At 42.0% G+C, this 22,549-nt stretch overlaps 1 protein-coding gene across 4 annotated transcripts in view; it reads right to left on the reverse strand.

The window, feature by feature from the left end:
• PIP4K2A (phosphatidylinositol-5-phosphate 4-kinase type 2 alpha) overlaps window positions 1-22,549 on the reverse strand; it is a 166,805-nt gene that overhangs the window by 47,380 nt on the left and 96,876 nt on the right. For all 4 annotated transcript variants that reach the window (XM_039877562.1, XM_039877561.1, XM_039877563.1 and 1 more), the window contains 3 exons: window positions 14,543-14,695; window positions 4,777-4,923; window positions 5-43 (listed from right to left, as the gene is read on the reverse strand). In XM_039877562.1, the coding sequence (XP_039733496.1) occupies window positions 5-43; window positions 4,777-4,923; window positions 14,543-14,695 (339 nt within the window). The remainder of the gene's footprint in view (window positions 1-4; window positions 44-4,776; window positions 4,924-14,542; window positions 14,696-22,549) is intronic.

The following is a 22,549-nucleotide window of genomic DNA, read 5'->3' on the forward strand; positions in this document are numbered from 1 at the left end:
TTACCTTTTCTTTGTCGCTAGCTTCTCTAGCCACTGTAGAGCCCTGAAACACAAAGAAATCATTAAAACTTGCATTTGAGAGGCACTGGGTTTCATGTTTAAAATATGCAAATGTTCCAGGGCAGAGCATAGCAATAAATGAGCGCCAGCTCTGCTTCAGGGCCTCGTCCTGAGGGAGCTCTGTCCCTTCCCTGGTCATTGGTCACTGCTCTCTGCCTGGCGTGCTGCTCCCTCTGCAGGTCTTCCTGTCCACGCCGCTCCAACCCCTTCCTTCTCACATCCCCTGTGCTGTCATTTCCCTGGTTCTCGTCCTCCTGCTGGAAATGAGAAAGCTCGACCATCACTAAACGCTGGATCAAAACCATGCTCTCCTCCTTGCATCAACTGCCAGAAGTGGCTGGTGTTACGATCTTCCCAGGTGAAGCAGTGACCACTGCGGCACCAAGTGCCTTTTGTCCGACATTATGTCCTCCAGATGTGGGCACGTCCTCACCCTCTGACTGCCTTACCCCCCGTTTTAGAGTTTCTGCTCACTCGCTATGAGTGCAACTTCTGTGCTTACTCTCTTCCTCCTTTGCTTTGAGATCCCTTCAAACACACACACTCACTTGCACCCCTTCTGGGCCGGGCCCTAAGCGGAGCACAGAGATGTAAAGTGGAAGAAAATACAGTTCTGCATCTCGGTAATTTCTCCTCTACTGCACTGGTTTTCAAAACTACCCCTCAGGGCTCTGGGACTGTCCACGATGACCCGGGTCCCCACTCCGATGCTGACAGGGGGGCCTTGGGGCAGAGTTCAAGCGGAGACATTTTCCTTTGTTTGTGGAAGATTTTAAAGCAGGGGGGAAAAAAAAGTCAAGAAGTAAACGGCCCGTGAATTCCTAACTATGGCAATACAACAAGGACTATTTATTCTTTGTGCTCCTCAGTGACCATTGCGGTTTCATGAAGCACTGCCTGGCGCTCGCTGGATAAACGCCTGGAGAACGGTGACACGCCAGTTTGCTGCTCTCCCTTCCCCTCCAGCACTGGACACTCAGACTACGATGAGGTCCTCAGAGGGATTCATTTACCTGACCGCCTCTTAAGCAGACATTTATCGCCCTGGCATACTTTCATTTGTTAATCATTAAAAGAAATTCTGTGTAACTTGGGATAAGTTAAAGTGGGTTCTAGATTGTCCATTTCTAAAGAAATCAAAATTTTTACTCTACGACCATGTTTATTCAAGCAGCTCAGGCAATGAGTAGGAAGTGTGCGTCCTGTCATTCACATACGAGGAGACGGGGACTGAAGGGACTCCTTGTCCTGGGGAAGGGACCCAAGACCATGCCGGAGTCTCGGCATTCCCAGGTCTGGTGGATCCAAGAAAACCTGTTGCCAGCCTCCTAGGGAAAACACCCGAAGTTTCTTGGGGACAGAGATGCACAAAGCCGACCCACCAGATGAAGATGGACGACACGAATTGTTCATGACGGTAACCACAGCTTAACACATGGCTTTCCACATGGCCGAGCTCAGCAGCCATCACTTGCAATGGTCTGTTTCCCTTTAGGGATTCTTGAATACGGGCCACAAATACCTTCTTTCGTGCCATGACTTCTAACAAAGAATGTTCCAAATGAAAAATAAAAAACTGGGAACATCTGTAGCACTTGGGCATTGCCTGTGCTACTGGGCAGAGGAAGAAACAATTTATTCCTCTTTGTATCTTTAACCAGTTTTGTGGTCTGTGCTTTTTATCCTTCCCACAATATAATTTACCCTGTTTTGGATTCTCAGTGAAGCTTCATCTCTATGTATATATGCAGATCATTAGCCTGGAAAAAACTCATCCAAGTTTAAATTAATTCAGAATAAAAAAAAAAATTAAAGCAAAAAATAGAAAAGTAAGGTTAGTAAGTTAAGGCCAAGAGTTGGAGCCATGAATGGATGCCAGATGTTCAGGTTCCATCACAACAGAAAGTACTGGCAAGCACAGAACTTATTTATTCTACAAGCTAAAAAGGGAGATGAAATGATAAAATCCAAGGCAAATTAAAACTATAATATCCGGTCTATAAGTATAATTTACATCACTAGTAGAATGGATGAGACAACCAAAATCCACTGACCAGTTCCCCTCTGCCATGCGCTATGCTGGACACGACATGTACGTCCCTCACTTAATCCTCACTATAACCCAGCAAAGGCAAGTAAAATTATCCCCATTTTACAAATGAAGAAGCTGAGGCTTATGACGATTCAATGATCTGACACAGCTTATGAGTCATAAAGCTGGGACACGTGGCTTTAGAGGTCACTCTGGCTTCCCCCATGGAAGTTAGAATGGGGAACAGGCCTGCGACCCTCCACAGGGCACACCAAACAGCATGGCGGAGACCCTGTGAGATCCCGGTGCCAAAGAGCCCTGCAGGCGGCTGCGATCTCCACCAGGGGCGACTCCAGTTCTGGCTGGGAGGCAGGACAGAGCTAGGCTGTATTTGGAAATCTTATATGCTTTATCTGTACTCCAGAGGGTAGGAGATAAGCACGGACCATTTTTTCTTCCCTTAGATGAGCATTTCTTAAAAGTGCGGTTTAGCACCCTGGGGTCCCAAGACCCTCTCAGGGGTCTGGAGAGTCAAAACTATCTTTATACTGATATTGAGATGTTATTTGCCTTGCTCACTGTCTTGATATTTGTGTGGATATTGCAAAAACAATGGTGGGTAAAACTGCTACCAGCTTAGAACAAATCCAGCAGTAGTACCAAATGGTATTAGTAGAGTTTGTCATAATATATCTGTATCTGTAGCTATATCTATCTATATCTATATCTAAATATACAAATGTCCTTGATGAAGCAATGAAATTAGTTTTTTATTCAATCTTGACCCTGGAAACACATCTGTTCAATATTCTGTGTGAGAAGTATGCATAAAGCACCTGTTATAAAGAAAGAACGGTTTAAGAACAGTCATTTTTGTGATGGTTTGAGTTATGAGCTGAACTAGCTACTTTTTTCATGAAACAACATTTTTACTTGAAAGAACTGACAATCTATGCTTATTCAGATCTGGGCACCTGTCAGATATTTGTTCAAAGACGAACAAAGCTGCTGAGCTTGGCTATGTGCAAGGGGGTTGTGTGCTGTCACTTCACATAAAACAACAGGACTTGTTGCCAGTGGTAAAATTTGAGCTTTTAAAAGAAAAATTAGAATTTTAAAAGTTATATCCATCACCCTGAGCTTGACAGATTCTTGATACCTAAAGACTTTTCTGATGAGACTGGTGGTGATACTAATGTGACTTGTTGATACCGTATAATAAAATGTGCCAATATTTGGAAGAGCACATAACTCAGTGACCTATTCATTCCAAATGACCAAAGCATGATGCAAATAGACCAATGAGTTTTAATGATAAGAATACAAAAGTTCGCTGATGTGATTTCAGATTCCACATTCCACATTCCACGTGAGCTTTGAGAAATTACCATGTGACAGGTTTTGGTGTAATATCAAAGAATATCCACAAAGTTCTGAAAAAGTTATTAAAACATCCCCTTTCCCTTTTTCCAATTACATATTTGTGGAAGGTCCGATTTTCCTCATACATGTCAACCAAATAACATCACAACAGACTGACAACAGAACCAGATAGGACACTCCAACCGTCTCATATTAAGTCAGATGTTAAAAAGATTTGCAAAAATGTAAAACAATAAACGCCACCTGTCTTACTAATTTTTTTATTTGGAAGATATATTTTTTCACTAAAATATGCTAACGCTTAATGGTTTTATTATTTTAAATAAAGTATTTTAAATTTTCTCATATTAATTTCTAACACTGCAAATATCAGAAGATATAGTCTGCAAAAGCAAAAGCTGTGAGGGGTCCTCAAAAAATCTGAGATCCACTCACAAAGACCAAAGCTTGGCACACTTTTTCTGAAAAGGGTCAGAGGGCAAATGTTTCAGGCTTTGTGGTCCCAAACGGTGTCTGTGGTAACTACTCAGCTCTGCCATTATAGTGAAAAGCAACCACACATGATACAGAAACAATGGGCATGGCAGTATTCCAATAAAACTTTATTTACAAAATAAATAAAGGATTTGCCACGCAGCCGGGTCACAGTTTGCCAGCTCCTGACTTGGATGTTCTCTCTACATCGGTGAGCCCGGAAGTCAGATCACCTCACTCCACTCAGGATCTCCAGCGGTCCCCTCTCACTCAATGTCTCTGAAATGTCTCAGGGCCCGTTCCCTCTGCCAGGAAGGTTTTCCCTCAGCTCACCCCTCCCCTCCTTCAGCTCTGCTCCACTGTCATCCTCTCCGTGAGACTTTCCTTGACACCCTATTTACAACTGTATCCCTTCTTTATCCTTCTCGTTTTTACTTCTTTCCACAGCACTTACCACTTTCTAATATACTACGTGACTGACTGACTTCTTTCAGTTATTGTCTGTATTTACCCACCAGAATGTCACTCCATGAGTGCAGGTTTGGTCCGTTTCGTTCATCGCACTATTCTCAGCATTTAAAACAGTGCCTGCTATGTAGCTGGCTTTCAACACATATTTGCTGAATAAATTAGACAGCTCTAATACGTACCAGCATCTTCTGGTAAAACAAGCGAGTGATCCTTGGTTAACATAAAGGCGTGTACTGCCAGCTGCCTGGTGGCTCTGAGCTCCGAGCACCTCCAAATTGCTGAGTGTGTTCAATCACAATGACAATGTGGATGCGTAAGCTTAATCACTTAAGAAAAAATAATGAAATCAACCTCACCTTTAAGTCGTATTTCCTATATACAGATAAACGGTGGCTGAACACATTTCTTGTAACGATCACATATATTTCGACTCCATCCACATTAAGGCGGTACATGCCCAAGAACTGGGGAAGAAGGGTGACTCCATGACATTCCACTATATACTGCGCATGAGAAAAAAGAAAAAAAAGTATCCCATCAAAAGGTGCTCATTCAGATGCAACAACACAGCTCATCTGCCTTTGCTGTTTACATGAAGGGAAACTTGCCTACCATTGGGGTCCTATTGACAGAAAATGTCTATGTTTATACTGCTTAACACAGGATCTATATTCACCATGTATGCACAGATAAAAAAAAATTCAACTTTATCTCCAAAAAGATATTTTGGCCTAACATTCCAAACCGATTGGTAAAGTCGAAACTTGGATTTAATAGTGTAAGGTGAGAAGACCAGTGATTGATTCTTTTTATAATTCCTTTAAAGTAAAATTACACTCCACCTAGGGCCTCCATCTTCCTCCCCAGAAGGCCCAGTGATGACTTTATGAGGTTGACATAGAGTCACTTGGCCACTAAGATTAGCTCCTTTCACACTGAGAGTCACAGAGCATCGTGGAACGGAGCAGATACTCACCCCGTTTGATGAATGTGTGAAAGACATCTTCTGAGGTTGAGACTGAAGAAGAGATAGATAGTGGAGAGTGCCCATTGTTAGAAGCTGGGAGGCTCGGGCTCTAGTCTTAGTTTTTGTTTCTCAACAAGACCCTGCCTGGGGCTCAGCTGCCCATCTGAGCAGCAGTGTAAAGGATGGGTGCCACGCCACCATGGGGCGCATCCCTGCTCTCAGACAGCCCTCGGAGCTTCCCCAGCCCCACTCTGGACTTGATCCAGGCCATTGGTCAGAGTCCGGCTTTGACACCATTTCCAGTTAGGGTTGCAAAAACACAACAGGGGTTTACAAGCCTTTAATGGCATGCCCGAAAAGGCCACAAGGTGGAGACACTTCTCCTTGAAAGCCAACCCTTATACAACAAATCCCACTCGAGCTTCCCAATGGAGAATTAGGCTTCCCTTTCTTTAAAATAAGGGGGTAAGATTTCAAAAAAAGCTCTTTTACATCCATGGCATGTGTGTAAAATCTCCAGGATAATAAACAGCATGAATAGTTGGAATCAAAAGTTGTAAAAATTGTACACATTGAGCATATTTACAGAGATATTCTGTAAATATGATAAAATTTCCAGTAACTCTTTCTTGCTTTTTTTTTTTAAATTATCACACTGCTTAAATTTTTCTTTTTGACACTGAGCATTTTAAAAAAATAAGAAAGTTTGCCCTTTCAAACTTTTTAGTGGTAAACGCTGTCAATCAAATTTGATAATATTTAACCGTCTTAAGAGTTTTTTTTAAAAAAAGGTTTTTAGTTTTTATCATTAAAGAAAAGATAAGCAGCATCAGTATGAGTTTGATTTTCGCCACCCAGAGTTTTGGCAGATTTTAAAGATGCCCCAGCCCCTTCTCCCTTTTTAAATTTTACTAACCATAATTGAGCTACATATTTTAATTTGATACATTTTCTGAATAGTTTCACCTTAACTCGTTCTTCATTCGAAGTCAGACAGCAGAACATTTTCTATTTCTCTCTCTTCGAAAAACAGCACGTTAACTTGAGTTTTACTAATGCAAACCAGGAGATAAAGAGCCCTTGGTTGAAGAGAAAATGTCTCACATCTGCTCTAAAAAACTAAAAGGGGGTGTTGTCCCTTGTCTCTGAAGATTGTTGGATGGACCTTAAAGACATGTAGACGATGGGAGTCTACATGGTATAATAAGCACAGAAAAATGAACATAGGTTTGTGAGTCAGAGAGATGTGTGTATGTGTCCTGGTCCTGGTGCCTCCATCGACGAGCTGTGCACTCTTGGGCAAGTTACTAAATCAATCAACACTTTAGTTTCATTTTCTGGAAAGCGAGCACTGTAATTCCTACCTCAAAGGATTATAGGCGATAGTATGTCAAAATACTTCACACAATGCCTGTGTAATCTACTCTTCCTCCTACTACAGATGACAATAATAGTAATAATTATTTTCATTTAAAACTCTGAAGAGGCACTGAATATTTACTCCCAAATTTTTAATAAGGGAACTCGATAGTCATCGATTCTTATTAAGCTTACTACGTGGAGCTCGATCAATCCCAATCATTCTTGGGTCCATATTCTCATGCTAAACTCACTGCGTTACCTATGTCTGCATTTTTAAAATATCGCTTTTATCACTTTTCACTTTCGCATTTTCGTAGCTGGCCACCTCACGTCACCTTGCTCTGCTATTCATTATGCAGTGGCTTCTGTTTTTGTCGAGAGAGCTCTTAGAAACATGCTGGCTGGCAGTGTTTTGTCTGTAACCCGTGTTTCCAACACTAACAATTTTTACTTTTTTCTGTTTTCTTTTAAAAAACTGACGTGTAAGTGATTCCATGGTGTCATCGATAAAGTCAAATTTAATCTCTTCCTGTCTCCCTTAGAACTTTTTCCTGTACAACCGCGGGCTTGTTAGAACTGTAATGCAATGCTAAATTGACGTGGTAAAAATTAGAATTTTAAAAACATATAAAATGCAACAGCAACAAGATCTCAGTTTCCTTTGGTCTTAGGCACTCAACAAGAATAACGAGTATTATGAATCCCCAATTTGTTGCTCTTCTCATGCAAAATGAAATGCCATTAAAAGAGTCACAGCTGACTGAAGGCTTCGGCTGAGCTGAGCGGAGTCTAGTGATGCACGGCGACAGATAAATATTTATATCTCTGCGTGAGAGTGTGAACCTGGGCTCTGGCTTTTGAAAATTGCTGTTATTATCATGTTTCACTCATTTTTATTTTAGAGGTTTGAGGTGACAATTTAATACAGCATTAAATTAATACTTCAATGTGAAGTCTTGTTTCGGGTAAACGTTTTTGAAAGGTTAAATTATCTGTAATCCTAATTGTGCCTCTGGCTATATTTATAGATCACTCCAACATATTTTACAAAAAAGAAAAGAAAGAAGGGGAGGGAGGGAGGAGGAGGAGGAGGAAGAAGTCAGCCAGCTTGAAATTAAGCATTGCTTTGTTTTAGAATGACCAAATAAATAAATAATGCAAATTTCCCTGGAATTAATATTTTGGGATAACAGTATATACGTGTCAGTTAATACAATTTATTTTGGTTTCAGATAGTTTTGAAGTCAAAAAACAATATAAAGATGATGTCGCTTAGTTAATATAAAAACAAAACATTGCTGCTTTGCTTAAATGTGATCACATTAGGCTTAAAAGAAACGAACATTCCTCTGGAGGGTTTATGAACCCTCTTAGCACTGAGATAATGCAGAATACGCCGGAACTCAAACACTGATGTTCCCAATTTCCTCTGTTACACTGCAGTCAAGGCCCATAAATAACATCATTGTTAAAGATGAAACGACGTTGCACAAAACACTTGATCATAAGTAGAGACGGCGTTTACTCACTGACTATGACTAAAATGCAGAATGGCTGCTCTATGCATAGCCCTGGAGAGGAGCTGAGAGAGGCAGGGCTGATGGCACCGCCAGCCGCTCCTTCTGGGTCTGCCCGCCTGTCACTCTGGCCCAACATGGGGGCTCGGGGTGGAGTACTTGAGCGCACCACCAGGTTGGCTGTGGCCTGGCTGGACCTACGTGACAGTGTGACTTCTCCCTCTGTCCATTTCTTCCTTCCTCTTCCCTGCTTAGGAAGATCCCTAATCAATATCTTGACCCCGAACTCTGTGTGGGTTTCCTCCTGGGCAAGTCACTCTGAGTGAGAGTCAGCAGACACTAGAGGCAACAAATTCAGGCCCAGGCTTTGCAGAGGTTAGGACTATCAAAAATAGAATTTGAACAGTTATGCATAAAACGTTTAAAGAAACAAAAGATACAATGTCAGAGATGAGCATATAACAAGAAACCATCAGGAATGAACTGGTGGATTTTAAAAATAGAACATCTAGAAAAAAACACGATTATCGAAATAATAATAAAAACGTATCACTGGACGGGTGAGACAACAGGTTGAAATAGTCGGAGAGAGAATTAGGACTGGGTGACGATACAGCTGAGGAATTTACCCAGAATCGGGCAGAGATGTTTGGAGAAGGAAAATGAGAAAGAAAAGTTGAGATATAGAGGCCAGAATGAGAACGTCAAATATATAGCTGTTGGGGAGACAGAAGGAGAGAGTAGAGCAGGCGGGCGCTATATGAAGAGAAAAAGACGATGGAATTTCCAGAAACTGGGGAAAACCTGCTTCAGGAAAAGCATACTGCGGAGTGTGCTGGCAGATCCCTGGAAGTGTGGGGGACAAATGGCCAGGACGCTGTACACACAGGGCTCCAAACGCCCCCCTTAGCAAGTGGGGACTCCCTGTCTGCAAAGTGGAGCTTGAAGGGGCGTCACCCAGGCCACAGGCACCCTGGGCAAGGTAAACACCTTTCTGATGTTTCTAAGAGAGAAGCAAGAAATGTTTCTAAGAGAGGCTCTGCCGGGGGCCTGCCTTTGGCCACACAGTTCTAGGTGCTGATAGGACTTAAAACTTTAATGTGCTTTTCACATTTCAATTGACCTCTCCTCCAGGCAGGAGCAGACTCAGAATGTTTCTCCTGTTTCAGAAAGCAGGTACCATCCTGGCATTTCCTGGGGGCTTCATCAGCATCACCTGGAAGAGTTAGACACGCAGCCTCTCGGGTCCACCCAGATCTGCTGAGTCGGAGTCTGTGTTTTTATAGGGTGCCGGGTGTTCTGCTTATCGTCGGAGTTTAAGAAGCACTGATGTGGTTGTGCAACCTTTTCTCTTTCAGTACCACCCACCTCCCATTGTTTTATTTCAATTTTTGGCTTTTACGGTGTCTGCTTTCTCAGTGTTCCTCTATTTGTGGATCGTTCTTCAAGTGATAATGCCTACGCCACTGTCCTTCAGGGGAGGATAAAAAGTTGTACTCCAGAGAGACTCCAAAAAAGTCAAGCATTCACATTAAAATCCTTCACTGAAATTCGAGGTACTAGCTAGCTTATTTAACAAGGGGTTCAGGTTTTAGGCATAATCTCTAGATTCGGCTCAAGTTAGTAATTGTTTCCCAAATACAAAGGATAAGAAAGGATTTCTGAGATTACTTTATAAATTTTATTAATTTATCAATTCAGTCACTTTGACATAAAAAAAAATTTAACTTCTGTATTCTAAAATCTTAAAAGATATTCTTAATAATTTCATAAGATATTTTTTGCTCATTTATACTGTAACTTGTTAACCTGCCATAAAATTTCTAAAATTTTACTGACATTGACTTTTAATTTTAAACGTGAATTCAGGTCAGTGGGGGGAAAAAAATCAGTCAAGTTTAGGAGAAATAAGGCATTCTAGTAGGTTCTTGACCATTTTTTTCCTTTTTGAATGCTCTTCTGATATTGCTTAGCTAATCGGTTGATAATCACCATTTGTAAGACCTGAGTTTGTTCTAGACTAACAGAAATTTGAAGAAAAGGATATTTGTACTTAAACATTATGGTATTTTCCCAACTATAGAAAAGAGAAAACCAAAATTAAAAAAAGTTCACTCTGCTTAATATAAATTTTCCATTGGTCTGAAAGGCAACGTTGTTCTTTCTTGGCACCGGGTGGAAATCAAGGTATGATTCAGCAATAGGTAACGACTAAGGCAAGATGCTAGAGCTTAGGAAAAAATCTAACTCCTTTTGGTTCAAATCTTTATAATTCTGCCTCAGTGTCACATTCTACCAGAAACCAGGTCCCTTAGCGGACGGTAAGAGTTAATGATTTCTACACTGGGTTGTAGGAAATTGAGTAGACAAATGGTACTTAATTATCTTATTCAATCTTTTATGTAGCACTTACCATATACCAGGCACTGTTCTGGGCAGGTTATAAATATCACTTCACCTAATTAGCACAACACCGAATGACGGAGCTACTATTATCCAAATGGAGAGACGAAGAAGCAGGTGTAGAGAGGTTAGGTGACTTGTCGAAGATCCATAGCTGGTCAGGGGCAAAGCTGGGGTTTGAGGGCGGCAGCCAGCTGCAGAGTCTGTGCCCTGAACCGCCTACCATATTGCAGAGCTGGCGAGGCTGGCTCATCAGAAAATTAATCCCAGGAAGAATTTATTCGAGTATCTAGCAATGTTCCACTTCCCTAGAGGCTGGCCTTAGGGTAATGTTAATCCTCCAGAACAGAGCTGCGACTCTGGATATGTTTCATCACAACGAAAAGCAATAAAAGAAGAAAAAAGAGAAGTCGAGGGTGGTCGAGTACCCAGAGCCATCAGAAAGCCCACCCCATCTGCCCCGCAGGAGAGATCCTCTCTGGGAGCCTATCCCATCTATTGCATGCACTTCAAACAAGCTTAATTACTTGTCCAGACCAGGCAGTTCAGAAGCACAGCAAATTAGAAGGTAAAAAGCAAGAAGAAATAAGAGTTAACAGTAGCCACCGAAGCAGAAGACAGAAAGCTTATAAGACTAGACTTAAATCCCGAAAGCGGTCTAGGCCTACTGAAAGTGGGAAAGGAAAAAAGGCCTAAGACTCATGAAAAGGCTTCTGAGCATCACTGGAGAGAACAGTCAAGAACGAAGTGTAGAAGGACCGCTGCTGAGTGACAGCTGGCGAGGCCTGTGTCCAATCGCATGAAACAGCTACACCCGAGGACGCACGAGGCCGAGCTCACTGCCGTGTAATGTCCATCAACATGGTGTCTGAAGGGGCCTGTGAGAAGGGCGGCTTGAGGACATTCAAACTCCTGCCTTGGTGGGGGCCCCTGGCCGAGCGCTAGGTGGCCGGTGTGCACTGCCCCCTCCCTCTGCACAACCGTGTTGACTAAGTGTGAGTTACATGTTGGCGTGGGCTCAGAAGCCCACCTTGATGACTTACTTTCAAAGTTCTGTGAAATTCTTGTGTGTCACACAGGGGTCCCCAAGGATGCTGTTTGTCATGTCAGGTGTTCTCTCTGTGCGGAACGCCTTAGAAATAACCCCATCTGATCTTAGTACTAAGAATAGTTATATTCCTCCTTCACAACTGATTCATTTGTGTCTTCAGGCACAGGAGCTGTGTCTTATTCAGCTTCCACTTTGCATTTTGGCAACGAGGGAGCCGAGTTGAATTAGCGGCCCCCACAGGAGGAAGCACGCCGGTCATCACAGTATGTCATTCCAGCCTCCATTTCGTGTCTCCACCCTCTTCTTCCTCTTTCTATTTTTCTTTTTTCCTATTTATTCTATCTAGTGTATTTCAAACTTCCTTGAAGGCCACCTTGTATCCTTTCTGGAAGTAGGTCAAGAGTAAATAAACGAACGAATGAACAAATGAATGAATGAATGAATAAAATGTAGATGGGGAAACTGGGGTTCGGAGACCATCTAAGTGACCAGTTCATGATAAGCTAGGATCTACGTCTCCTGACTTTTGACTTAGTGTTCTTTAAATAAATTGCATTAAAAACAGTGATTCTCAATCACTAAGATCATCAATATTATATTTAAAATATGATTTATAAGAAGAAAGAAACATACAGATGTCGGGTAAATGAGACTTTTCTAGATAAAAAACATACCATGAAAATATTATTTTGTCGTAGTGAAATGAAAGAAAATGTTTAGTACTTGAAACGCCCTGGAGCCTGTTAGTGGACTTAATTTGATCCCCAATGTATTGTATGCAATACCGAAGATATATCAAATCTGCAAGTTAGGTTATAGTAACCTCCCCAGAGAGAACGTTTCAAACTGTGATGTCTATAAAGTCCAGAAATTCTGAACTCAGAGTTGCCATCGAGAAGTTGCTATTTGAATTGTGTGTCACGTTTTATTAGAATGGTATCATAGCCATTTATCAGAATAACATGTTTTCGTCTGCCATCGAGGTATCACTTTGCTTCAAAAGTACTGAGGTAATTTAAAGAAAGTATAAAAAGAATTTGTAAGCATGACATTAAGTTCCAGAGGGGAGAAATGAAATAGTAGACAGTTTAAAAGGTCACTAGTTAAAGCTGAATCCTGTAATTAAATTCATTCAGAAGCCAGTGCCATAGCGTTTGCACCCGTGTGGTACTGTGCCTGTGCTTTGGAATTTTTTTCATAATAGGGAACAGCATAAGCATTGTAGAACGAATTTCAAAAGGAATACAGCTTATAAAAGACTTATTATATATTAAATGAAATTTAGAGACTGACTAATTTAGTTTTTAAGAAACAAATTAGAGATAATCCCAAGTTTCCGGATATAGAATATAGCTCAAGAATATAGCAAAAAGATTTTTATAGACTTCACTGCAAGCAGAACATAATTGATCACATTTGCAAAGGCTGAAGAATAAGCAACTGCCAAGAAATATTCCGTGATGTTAGAGCATAAAGGATGACCATGAGGGAAGGGAGCTGACTTCTAAAGAGACATATCGGCGCTCACAAATCCAATGAGAGCTGCATTCAAAGCTGTCACTTTGAGAGGCCAATACTTAATGGTGCGATTGTTTAAACACTTGGAAAATCCTTTGGTTTATGCAGTCAGGGCCCACAGCACTTTATTTTGAATACCCTCTGTGATAGCTAACCTTTACCTTCGAGGGGGCTTTGGAGCTATTAGGTAAAAAAACAAAGCAGGACTCTAAAAGTAAGTGCGTGTGTATGCACACACGTGTGTGTGTGTGTGTACATGTGTGCACACGCATGTATGTGTCTTAGCATGTGGTTCGATCATCAGTTCTGAAGACGAGTGCTTTGATGTTGCAAGCGAGTCATATTACACCATCAGACTACAGTTTCTCAAGGTAACACAGTAGTTATTGGTTGTCATGTGACTTGATGATAACGAGCACATAGCCTGCGGCGGACACTGAACTAAGTACCTGACTTACATGCTCCCGTTTAATCTTCACAGCTCCACGGTAAGGTGGTGTTGTTATCTCCATCATATAAATGAAAACACTGAGTCTCCAAAGTCCAGAAGTCATGTGCTTAGTAGGAGACAGGGCTGGGATTTGAACTTGGGATTGTCTGACACTGAACTTCATGCTCTTAATACGTAAAAAGTGAGGCCTCTTACAGCTCCCCTTAGACCTGGGAACACGTGCTCCACCAGGCAAACTTGTGCTGGGATTTATCCAAAGAGAGGGAGGGAGGAAAAAGAGAGAGAGAGAGAAGGAGAGGGAGAGGGAGAGGGAGAGGGAGATTGAGGCTGGCAAGGATAGTTTCATTCTTTCCCCAGGTGATTATAAAGGGATAATGCTGATGGGTGAAAATGCGAAAATTTCCTAGCAGTAGAGTGTGAGTAGGTCCTTTCTGGGCACAGGACAGGAAAAGACCAGTGAAAGCTGGATGGGAATTGGAGGTGTAAATGGATAAATACTCACAAGTTAACATCTTACTTCTGGCATGTGCAAAAAAACTTCTGAAATGTTGCCAAATCTTAAGCTGAGTGATTTTAAAATCAGTATGGCAATCATCGACACTATTATACATAAGAGTATTTATCTTAAAAGTGTTACATAAATAACTAATTACCTTTATAGGATAAGCATTCCTAAATGTTAGCTGTCAGGAATTTGGCTAAAGTGATTTTTAAAAGGCCAGCTAGAGGGGAATTTTACGTCAGATGTGTTCTCATCATTTCCTGACTACGTATTTAAACCTTTGGCCTTGAGGACAATCGGTCGTGAATGTGAACCTTTTCAGAGTCGCAAACAAAGGTAAAGGAAAATTACCTGGTGGTATTTCTTCAGGATGTTGTGCATTTCGGCCACATCCTCACTCGTAATGGTCTTGATGACGTATCTTTTGTCGTAAGACGTGTGGAATCTGGCCCCGCTCCGTGCCTGGGAGTCGTTGGGAAGGGGTGCGCTCCTGGTCAGGGAATTCTTCCCGTCGAGAAATAAGAGGGGAGGAGAGAAGAGGGTCGGTCAAAGACTGTGGCTTTCTGGTTTCCGGCTAATTTGTTATCATCGTAAGTTTTCAAAAAGCGTTTGTGTTTGGAGGAAATTGGTTAAGCAGGATGACAACATTTTACAGTCGTCACATCTCAAACTGCCAGTCTTTCGAATGAAATGAAAAACGGCTTAGGCGTGCACTGTGATTCTAATGTCCTTAAATAAGGTGGCTAATGTCTAGAATTGTAACCAAAGTTATTTTGTTCACCTTGCTCTTTTCCGATTTGGACGAGAGCCCAGATTTTCTTCTGAATGAAATTACGTTCCAGTCGTGAAAGAAAATTTAACATTCAGAGTGATTCCTTAATGACAGGTATTCTGCCGAGCAGGAGGCACAGAGTATTTCTCCCAATTCTGATAACATCTCCGTGAATCGGTTATTATTAATATCATCATTATTTTACAGATGAGATGATGGGGGATCAGAAAGGTTTAATAACTGGGCAAAGTCCACATAGCTAAAAAGGGGAAGAGGCAGACTTCCATCTCCAGGATGGCTGGCTCGGAACCCAAGTTTGAAACTAGTACACTGCTCAGCAAACTCTCTGCCTGTGGCGTGCCCAGGAGGAGCCTGGGCGGCTAGATTCGAAAAGAGCTCCTCGAAGATTCTGATTTGGTCCATCTTCCACTCCTCCTTCAGCCATTTTTGGGAACAACTAAGCTTCTGGAGGGTGGGCAGGGCGGGGCTCTGAATAGGGGATCTTCTAGTGTCATTTCGTCCCGGTACGCGGCTCATGCCATCGACACTCTGGCTGGGAGCTGGGTAAGTGTACCCCTTTCTTACGTGTGGCTCTGACTTCCTTAGAGCCTCTAGTAGGCCTCTCTCCCTCCCCCGGCCCCCGACCTTCTTACACTGGTCACCCAGACTACTGGGATTAGCACACCCCCGGTATCTGAGAATTCCGTTCGTCACCCCCGCTGACTGCTCTTCAGCGTTGCTTTCCTTCCCAGCCTGGTCCCGTATACGAGGGATTCTAAGGCAATGACATTTTCCCTCTTCAACGTCCTCTCTAACGTGGTCATTCAAAGTCCCAATGAACCAAATATTGTCCAGTTAAGGGGACACAGATATCTTTAGGAGGCAGCAATATCCATGCATCATAGATTTCTAATTGAAAGAGTTCCCATTCTGTCTAGCGCAGTCACGTCTCTTTAACCTTTCCTTCCTTCCTAGATGAAATCCAGCAGGATTTAGCCATATGAAGTATAACTGCGTTGCAGTGGCGCAGTAGTACCCGGAGGCGCTTCGTGCGCTGAGGGAAGTGGCCCGTGAGCTCATTCTCGTTTCCCAGGACGGGCCCCGGCCTGCGTAACATTACATCATGAGATAGTACACCTTGATTTGAATGAAAGCGGGCAGACCTGTCAAGAGCAGAGCCGATCCTACCAATTAACTGAATTTGCTTTCCTTAGCTTATTAGAAAATTGGAGAGAAGGAAAAAAAAAAAAAATCAGTGTAACTCCCACACTGACTTTAAGTAACAGGATTTGGCAGTGTTAAATTATTCTTAAGACAAATGAAGTTCATTAGATGGATTGAGAATGATGAAAATGATTTTCAGGATGAAAATGGCTGTTAATAGGAGTTTAATTCTCAGATATGATGCCTTTTCTCAAAAAAAAAAAAGTCTTCTTTACGCACTTTTTCCTACGAAGAATAAAAGATAGGAACAATCAAAGTGAATGTCTCCTGTTGGGGTTTTAAGCACTAGCAAAGAAAGCAATTGTTGCTCTTCACTAATAGTCTTTTCATCCCAAACACTGATTTGCAAAAGGTATTCCAAATAAAACAAGAACGCTAGGAATCGTAAGATTATAAATGACTTTCAGGCACAAAAGCAAAGCAGGAACGATCAACTTTATGACAGGCAGAACAGGTTATAAACTTTGTACAACTGATAATACATGTACAATAACTTTTGGGGAGAATGGGAAATAGTAAAGAATAATTGTATTCAGCAGCACAGGGCAGAATTACAGCAGCATCAGTTCCATAGACTGTTTTCTTTGGCACATGAGATATGAAAGTATAATGTTGTATCATGGACCAATGGGATAGAACAAAATTGAAAGCTGCATAGTCAGTGCTTCTCGAACTTTAAGGAGCAACCAAATCACCCGGAGATCATGTTAAAATGCAGATTCTGACCCAGCGGGTGTGGGGTGGGGCGTTTGGAGAAGCAGATGATGCTGATATAGCTGGTCTTTGGACCACAAGTGAGAACCAAGCGTTTACTGAATGTGGCTACGATATGTTTTGTCCGGTGCAGAGTGTGCAGAGACTATGCATTAAGTGTGTTATAATTATAGACTTACCTACATGAATGCCTTTTGCATTATATTCTGTCCAACACTGGTTTGGTAAAAATGGGGAACTACAGTGAAGAATAATTCATTACATTCACTGTATTAATTCACTAAAAAAGTTTAATAATAATATGTTCGAGGCAATGTATGGATTTATAAGGTATAGTGTTAGAACTACACAGTCAAATAATGTCACAACTCCTCAGCTCACATGTTACCTCCTTCCAAATTCTTTTCCTTTCCCTTTGGTTTCAAAGACTTCGATAATTATTTATTACAGACTTTGCATTAAGATATTGGCCATGGCTTAATCCTGGGATATAACACCTTACAAATTCTAATCTTGATTCTGCTTCGACTCAGTTTTGCAATAATCACATGAGGAGTCCTAACTTCCAGTTTGTAAAAGGATTTTTAAAGACTGTTAGCTTTCAAATGATCAGTGAAGTCTGCCAACAGACGCTTTGTCAAAATTTAGAACATGCCTTTTACAATCGCTATCAACAGAAAACTATATGGATCAAATTTACTGAAAGCCTGAGACAAGCAGAAAACCAGAAGGGTAAGCACAATTATACACAAAACGCATGATCCATGGAACGATTCTAAGGCCTGGAAGAAGCCAGCTCATTGCTTCTTATTTATTTGCGCAACATTCCCTCGAGATAGGAAAAGCCAGGTGCATTTTTCTACTCGAAGACAATGAAACTAAAGTACAACAGAGACGAGTAATTTGCCTGTGGCTCCTGCCTAACGCTTCCTCCGAGGTAACCAAACAGCGCAATTTACAAAGGCAAGACTAAACGTTTGCCATTACTTGACATCATAATCGCCATTACTTGACATCATAATCACGGACTCTCCGTAGCCTTTGGCCTAAGGTAGAGTGTTCATTTGTTGGTGTGGAAAGGCAGTGCTATGTAATGGCAGGGCGCTGGTCTGGGACCCAGAACACGCTTTGCCACTCGTCACCCCTTCGATATGTCACAGCCTCTTCGAGCCTCGGTTTCTGGGTCTGTAAAGTGACAGGGAATAAATAAGCCCAGGGGAGAGGGTGGGCTGAACTGGACTTCCACCTCAGACCTTTGATAACCTTACACGTGTATTTACTTGGAGACAGCACACACTGCTCTAGAAACTGCTGGAAAGCACGGGCCTCAGAAGGTGATTCGATACGTTTGCCAACACAAGTCCAGTCTGAAGAGACTACGACCATCAACTCAGCAGGCGCGTAATGACGGCTTAGGGCATCGGGGCCAAGATGAAAGGGACGACGACAACGGTTCCTAGAGCAGCATGAAAACGACAGCTCATGGATTCCAGATGTACTCAAGGCCACTTCGGCAGGAACGAGAAAACGAGCAAAGCAAAGGAGGTCATGGCTACGGACTGAAAGTAGTTATTGAGCGGCCTGAAAACAGTCCGCGATCGAGTGAAACTCAACAGTGACATTCCTGTGTGCTCGGTCTGTCACACAGGAAAAACGGACCACGGCATCACACGGGTGCTTAGACAAGGCTGAGAGGCCAAGAGGAGGGAGCCCCGAGAAGAAAGAGTGACCTTCGCGCACCCGCAAGGCGTCCCTCTACGTGTAAATGAATCTCATGATCAGAGGGTAGGACAGCTGGAAGCAGCCCTAGAGATTATTCCAAACCGCTCGATTTACAGATCAGGAAACAGGGACTGGCCCGTCTCAGTCCGTGAGCACCTGAGCGGGACAGTGTTCGCGGGGGGCCTGGCAGGGGCCTCTCCCGGGGTTGCCGGCCTCACTCCCCGTGCCAGCGATGCCTCCCTGCCTGGGCCCGAGTGACTGGTGGGCATTAGGATGAGACTGTTGATATATATTTTTCTGTGGTGACAAATACCTCCTAACCACAATTTAGAGTCTGAGCCAGCTGGCAGAAAACCAAACCTGTCTTTCTGTTTTCAGTTTTGCCAAGCAAAACGTGTAAAAATATCATTGAGAATAGCCTTGATGCTGACGCAGTCCAGAGCCCTTAATTTACGCTTTTATTAACGTATGCACACATCTATCTTGACTCGTTCTAGGACTGCTCATTACCTGACTTCACCTGAGGCGGGTAGGAATAGGAGCCATCTCCTCTTAAGGCAAGAGCTGAGACAGGTGTGTGTCTGAAGAACAAGGCTTTAAGACAGAAAAACTATGTGCTGCTGAGCCTGGGGCTTAGAAGCAGACAACTTATGTGACACAAAAACAGGGCTGAAAGATGCCTAGCACTCAGTATTTCTCACAATTCTGTGACGATGTCAAGCCTAAGAATTCTTCACATTTCTGACCATGTGGCACAGTTCATCATGTCTGTTCTAATTAGTTCACACATTCTAAGAAGAGCTGGAGGTTTTCATTCTCCTCTGGTCACTCACTGGCTTTTATCTTTAGAAGACTGTCGCATCCTCTGCCTTTCCCTGCTTAAAACTGTACAGGTTTTCTTGGCAAAGAATGCCAAAGCTGAAAGGAGTAATCTTTACAGTGAGAATGCTGAATTCTGGGTTACTCTCTATCATATTAATTGGAGGAGAGGGAGTTGGGAGAGAGGGGACAGAGAAAAAAAAAGTTAAGACTAAATTTGCAAGTTAGGACAAGATTTGCATGCAAGAAAGAAGGCCTAGCCCAAGGCACCAGTTAAAAAAAAATTCTTTCTCATCTTAACCACTGAAACATAAAAGGCCAAGTCTGAGATGAATACCTGAGCCAAGTAAAGGCTTAAAACACATCATCGACAGGCTTGGCTTAGTCGTCGAGATCATTTCCATTTCCAAAGCACAATGTTCACTTTCAGGACTCCTTACCCCTACCTACTTGTCTGTCTTTATGAGAAAGTGCCAGATGAAATTGCCCAGTGAAATCTACCTGGGGTTTGGAGAGATCTACTCCCATTAGAAAACAAATTCCTTGTCATGGACAAAACTTAGCGAGTTATATGTTCTGTAATATGGTGACATATTTTAAAATTCAAAATCTGGGATTCTGAATCTCTCAGCTCAAAAGGATGAATGTGCAAAACAAGTGCTCTGTGGATATTTGGGGTCAAAGTCACAACACGATACAAAGGCAATCCAGGGCTTACTCAATGTGTGACATCTTCCACTGGTCTTCTGAAATGGCCTAATATTCTTTCTCGAGTCTCGAAGCCGTCCGAAGAGAAACCATTCACAAACCCACTAAGTATACACTCGTTAGAACGTTCTGAACATCGAAACCATCTCTCTATGTTCAGTTTAGTTTATTCAAACTTTTATTTAGTTTATTCATATTTTCTCAGGCTCATATTTGTCAAAAGCAGAGGCCTGATGACCTTTCAAGTTTCAGTTAGTTCTGATGATGAAGATAGAAGCCAGTAAAACTTTGTATGGTGACAGGTGGTTACTAGACTTGGGAGCCTTAGAAGTCAAAACTGGATGACTTTGGGTAAGTCATTTAAGCTCTCTGTGCCTCAGTTTCCATATCTGGGGAAAGGTAATACTGATGAGAATAATAATAACTGTTGGGGTTTAATTAGATAATACAGAGTTTTTATAATAGTGCCTGGAATATAGAGGCACTCAATGAATTGTGGCTATTATTATAAAAAGCAAATTTCGACTTGGAAGGTAATGAGAGGTGCAGATCCATATTAACAAATTATTCTGTCCGTTGCTAATTTAAAAACACAGAAGGACTTGTAGAATGAGTTCTTCCACCCTGGCCAGCCTCTGGTGTGTACCCAGTGAAAACAGAGCTGCACACGTCCCCAACCCCATTCAGTTTTATAGGTTATGTTCTATAGCCCTCAGTAATAATCACTTATATTTTTAAAAGAGTATTTAAAACATTTAATGAAGACGTTTCAGTGGAAAGTTCCCAACCCACAAGGTTTTCCTTTTATCCTGGGTGCCCGCTCGCCGCCCCAGCTGGAGGAGTGCGATGACTCCTTCCTGAGCACCCCCACCTCCTTCCTGAGAGGGAGGAGGGAAGGAAATTGGGGTGGATGAAGATGCCAGAGACCTCAGAGGTACGGGAGGGGGAAAGCCAGGGGAGCCTGCCATGTGGCCTTTGCTCCCTCGAGGTTCAGGGAAGTGTAGGGGGCAGTGAGCAGAAATGGGCCGAATGAGACAGAGGGCTTGAGGACAGAGATGGAGGTTTAGAAAAGCAACCTGGGAACTGACAGCCTGAGAAGTCACTTGCGTAACCTGTTGGGCTACCACAAAACCCACAATCCCACTCAATGCAGAGGCTTAAAAGACTTTAATTCAATCTTTAAAATATAGATGTAATGGAAATCTGATAGTGTCTTGTTGCCTTCACTGACCACAATAGTCTCTCATGGCTGCCTTTACCATCTAACTTTCTTTTTCAGCTTTCCAGTCTCAGCAGGTATGGCAGAAACAGGACCAGTTAGAGGTCAAGTCAAGGGCAATAAGACTCCTCAACAACCCCCTCCCCAACCCCTTACTCTGTTATCTGATCCTCTGCAAAGAAAGACCGTTGGACTTAATGGTTTCTAGGTTTCCTTCTTGTTCTACTAACTAGTATTCGGCGATAGTTACTGCTGTCGGTTTGTAGAGATTTAGGAAATGGACAATGGTTTGCTATTACTTTGGGGAGAAAAAGCTAATGATAAATGTAAACAAACTGCCAAAACCATGCTCTATCCATTGGCTAATCTTTTAGGTAAACTTATTATAAACTATGTAGTTTCTTAAATTCACTTCGTTCTAAATGGAAATACTGTTATCATAATCCTCTACCCTAAAGACAATGACAGCCTAATCAGTGATGGAAGGGAAAAAAATCTTATATCAAATATAAACTAATTTTAAACTCCAAACATTCTTCTTCCTTAAGGGCTTTACTGAGATTTAGTTCACGTACCAGGCAATCCGCCTGTTTAAAATGTACAAATCAATGGCTTTTAATATATTTACAAAGTCAAGCAATCAGTAGCACAATAAATTTTAGAATATTTTTCATCACTTCAAAAATAAACCTTGACAGATTTAACAAAATAAAACAGAAACAGACTCAAAGAAACTGAGAACAAACTGATGGTTGACAGAGGGGAGCGGGGTGGATGAAAAAGGGAATAAGAGGCGCAAACGTCCAGTTATAAAATAAATGAACCGCAGAGATGTGATGCGCGGCACAGGGAATATAGTAAATAATATCGTAATGACTTTGTATGGTGACAGATGGTTACTAGACTTATCATGGTGATCGCATCGTAAGGTATATAAATGTCACGTCACTATCAATGTGTCTTGACTTTTTCAGTGTACTAATATAATATTATATATTATAAGCTATGCATTAATTAGTAAAAAAAAAAAAAAGGAAAAAACCCTGTTCCCATTAGCAGGCCCTCTCGTTCTTTTCCTCGGCCCCTAACGAGTAAACCATGAATCTATTTTCTGTCTTATATATATTTGCCTATTCGTGACATTTCATACAAATGCAATCATACAGTACACAGGTATGTG

The sequence above is a fragment of the Pteropus medius genome, unplaced genomic scaffold (assembly GCF_902729225.1).
Source record: "Pteropus medius unplaced genomic scaffold, Ma_sr-lr_union100, whole genome shotgun sequence".
NCBI lineage: Eukaryota > Metazoa > Chordata > Mammalia > Chiroptera > Pteropodidae > Pteropus > Pteropus medius.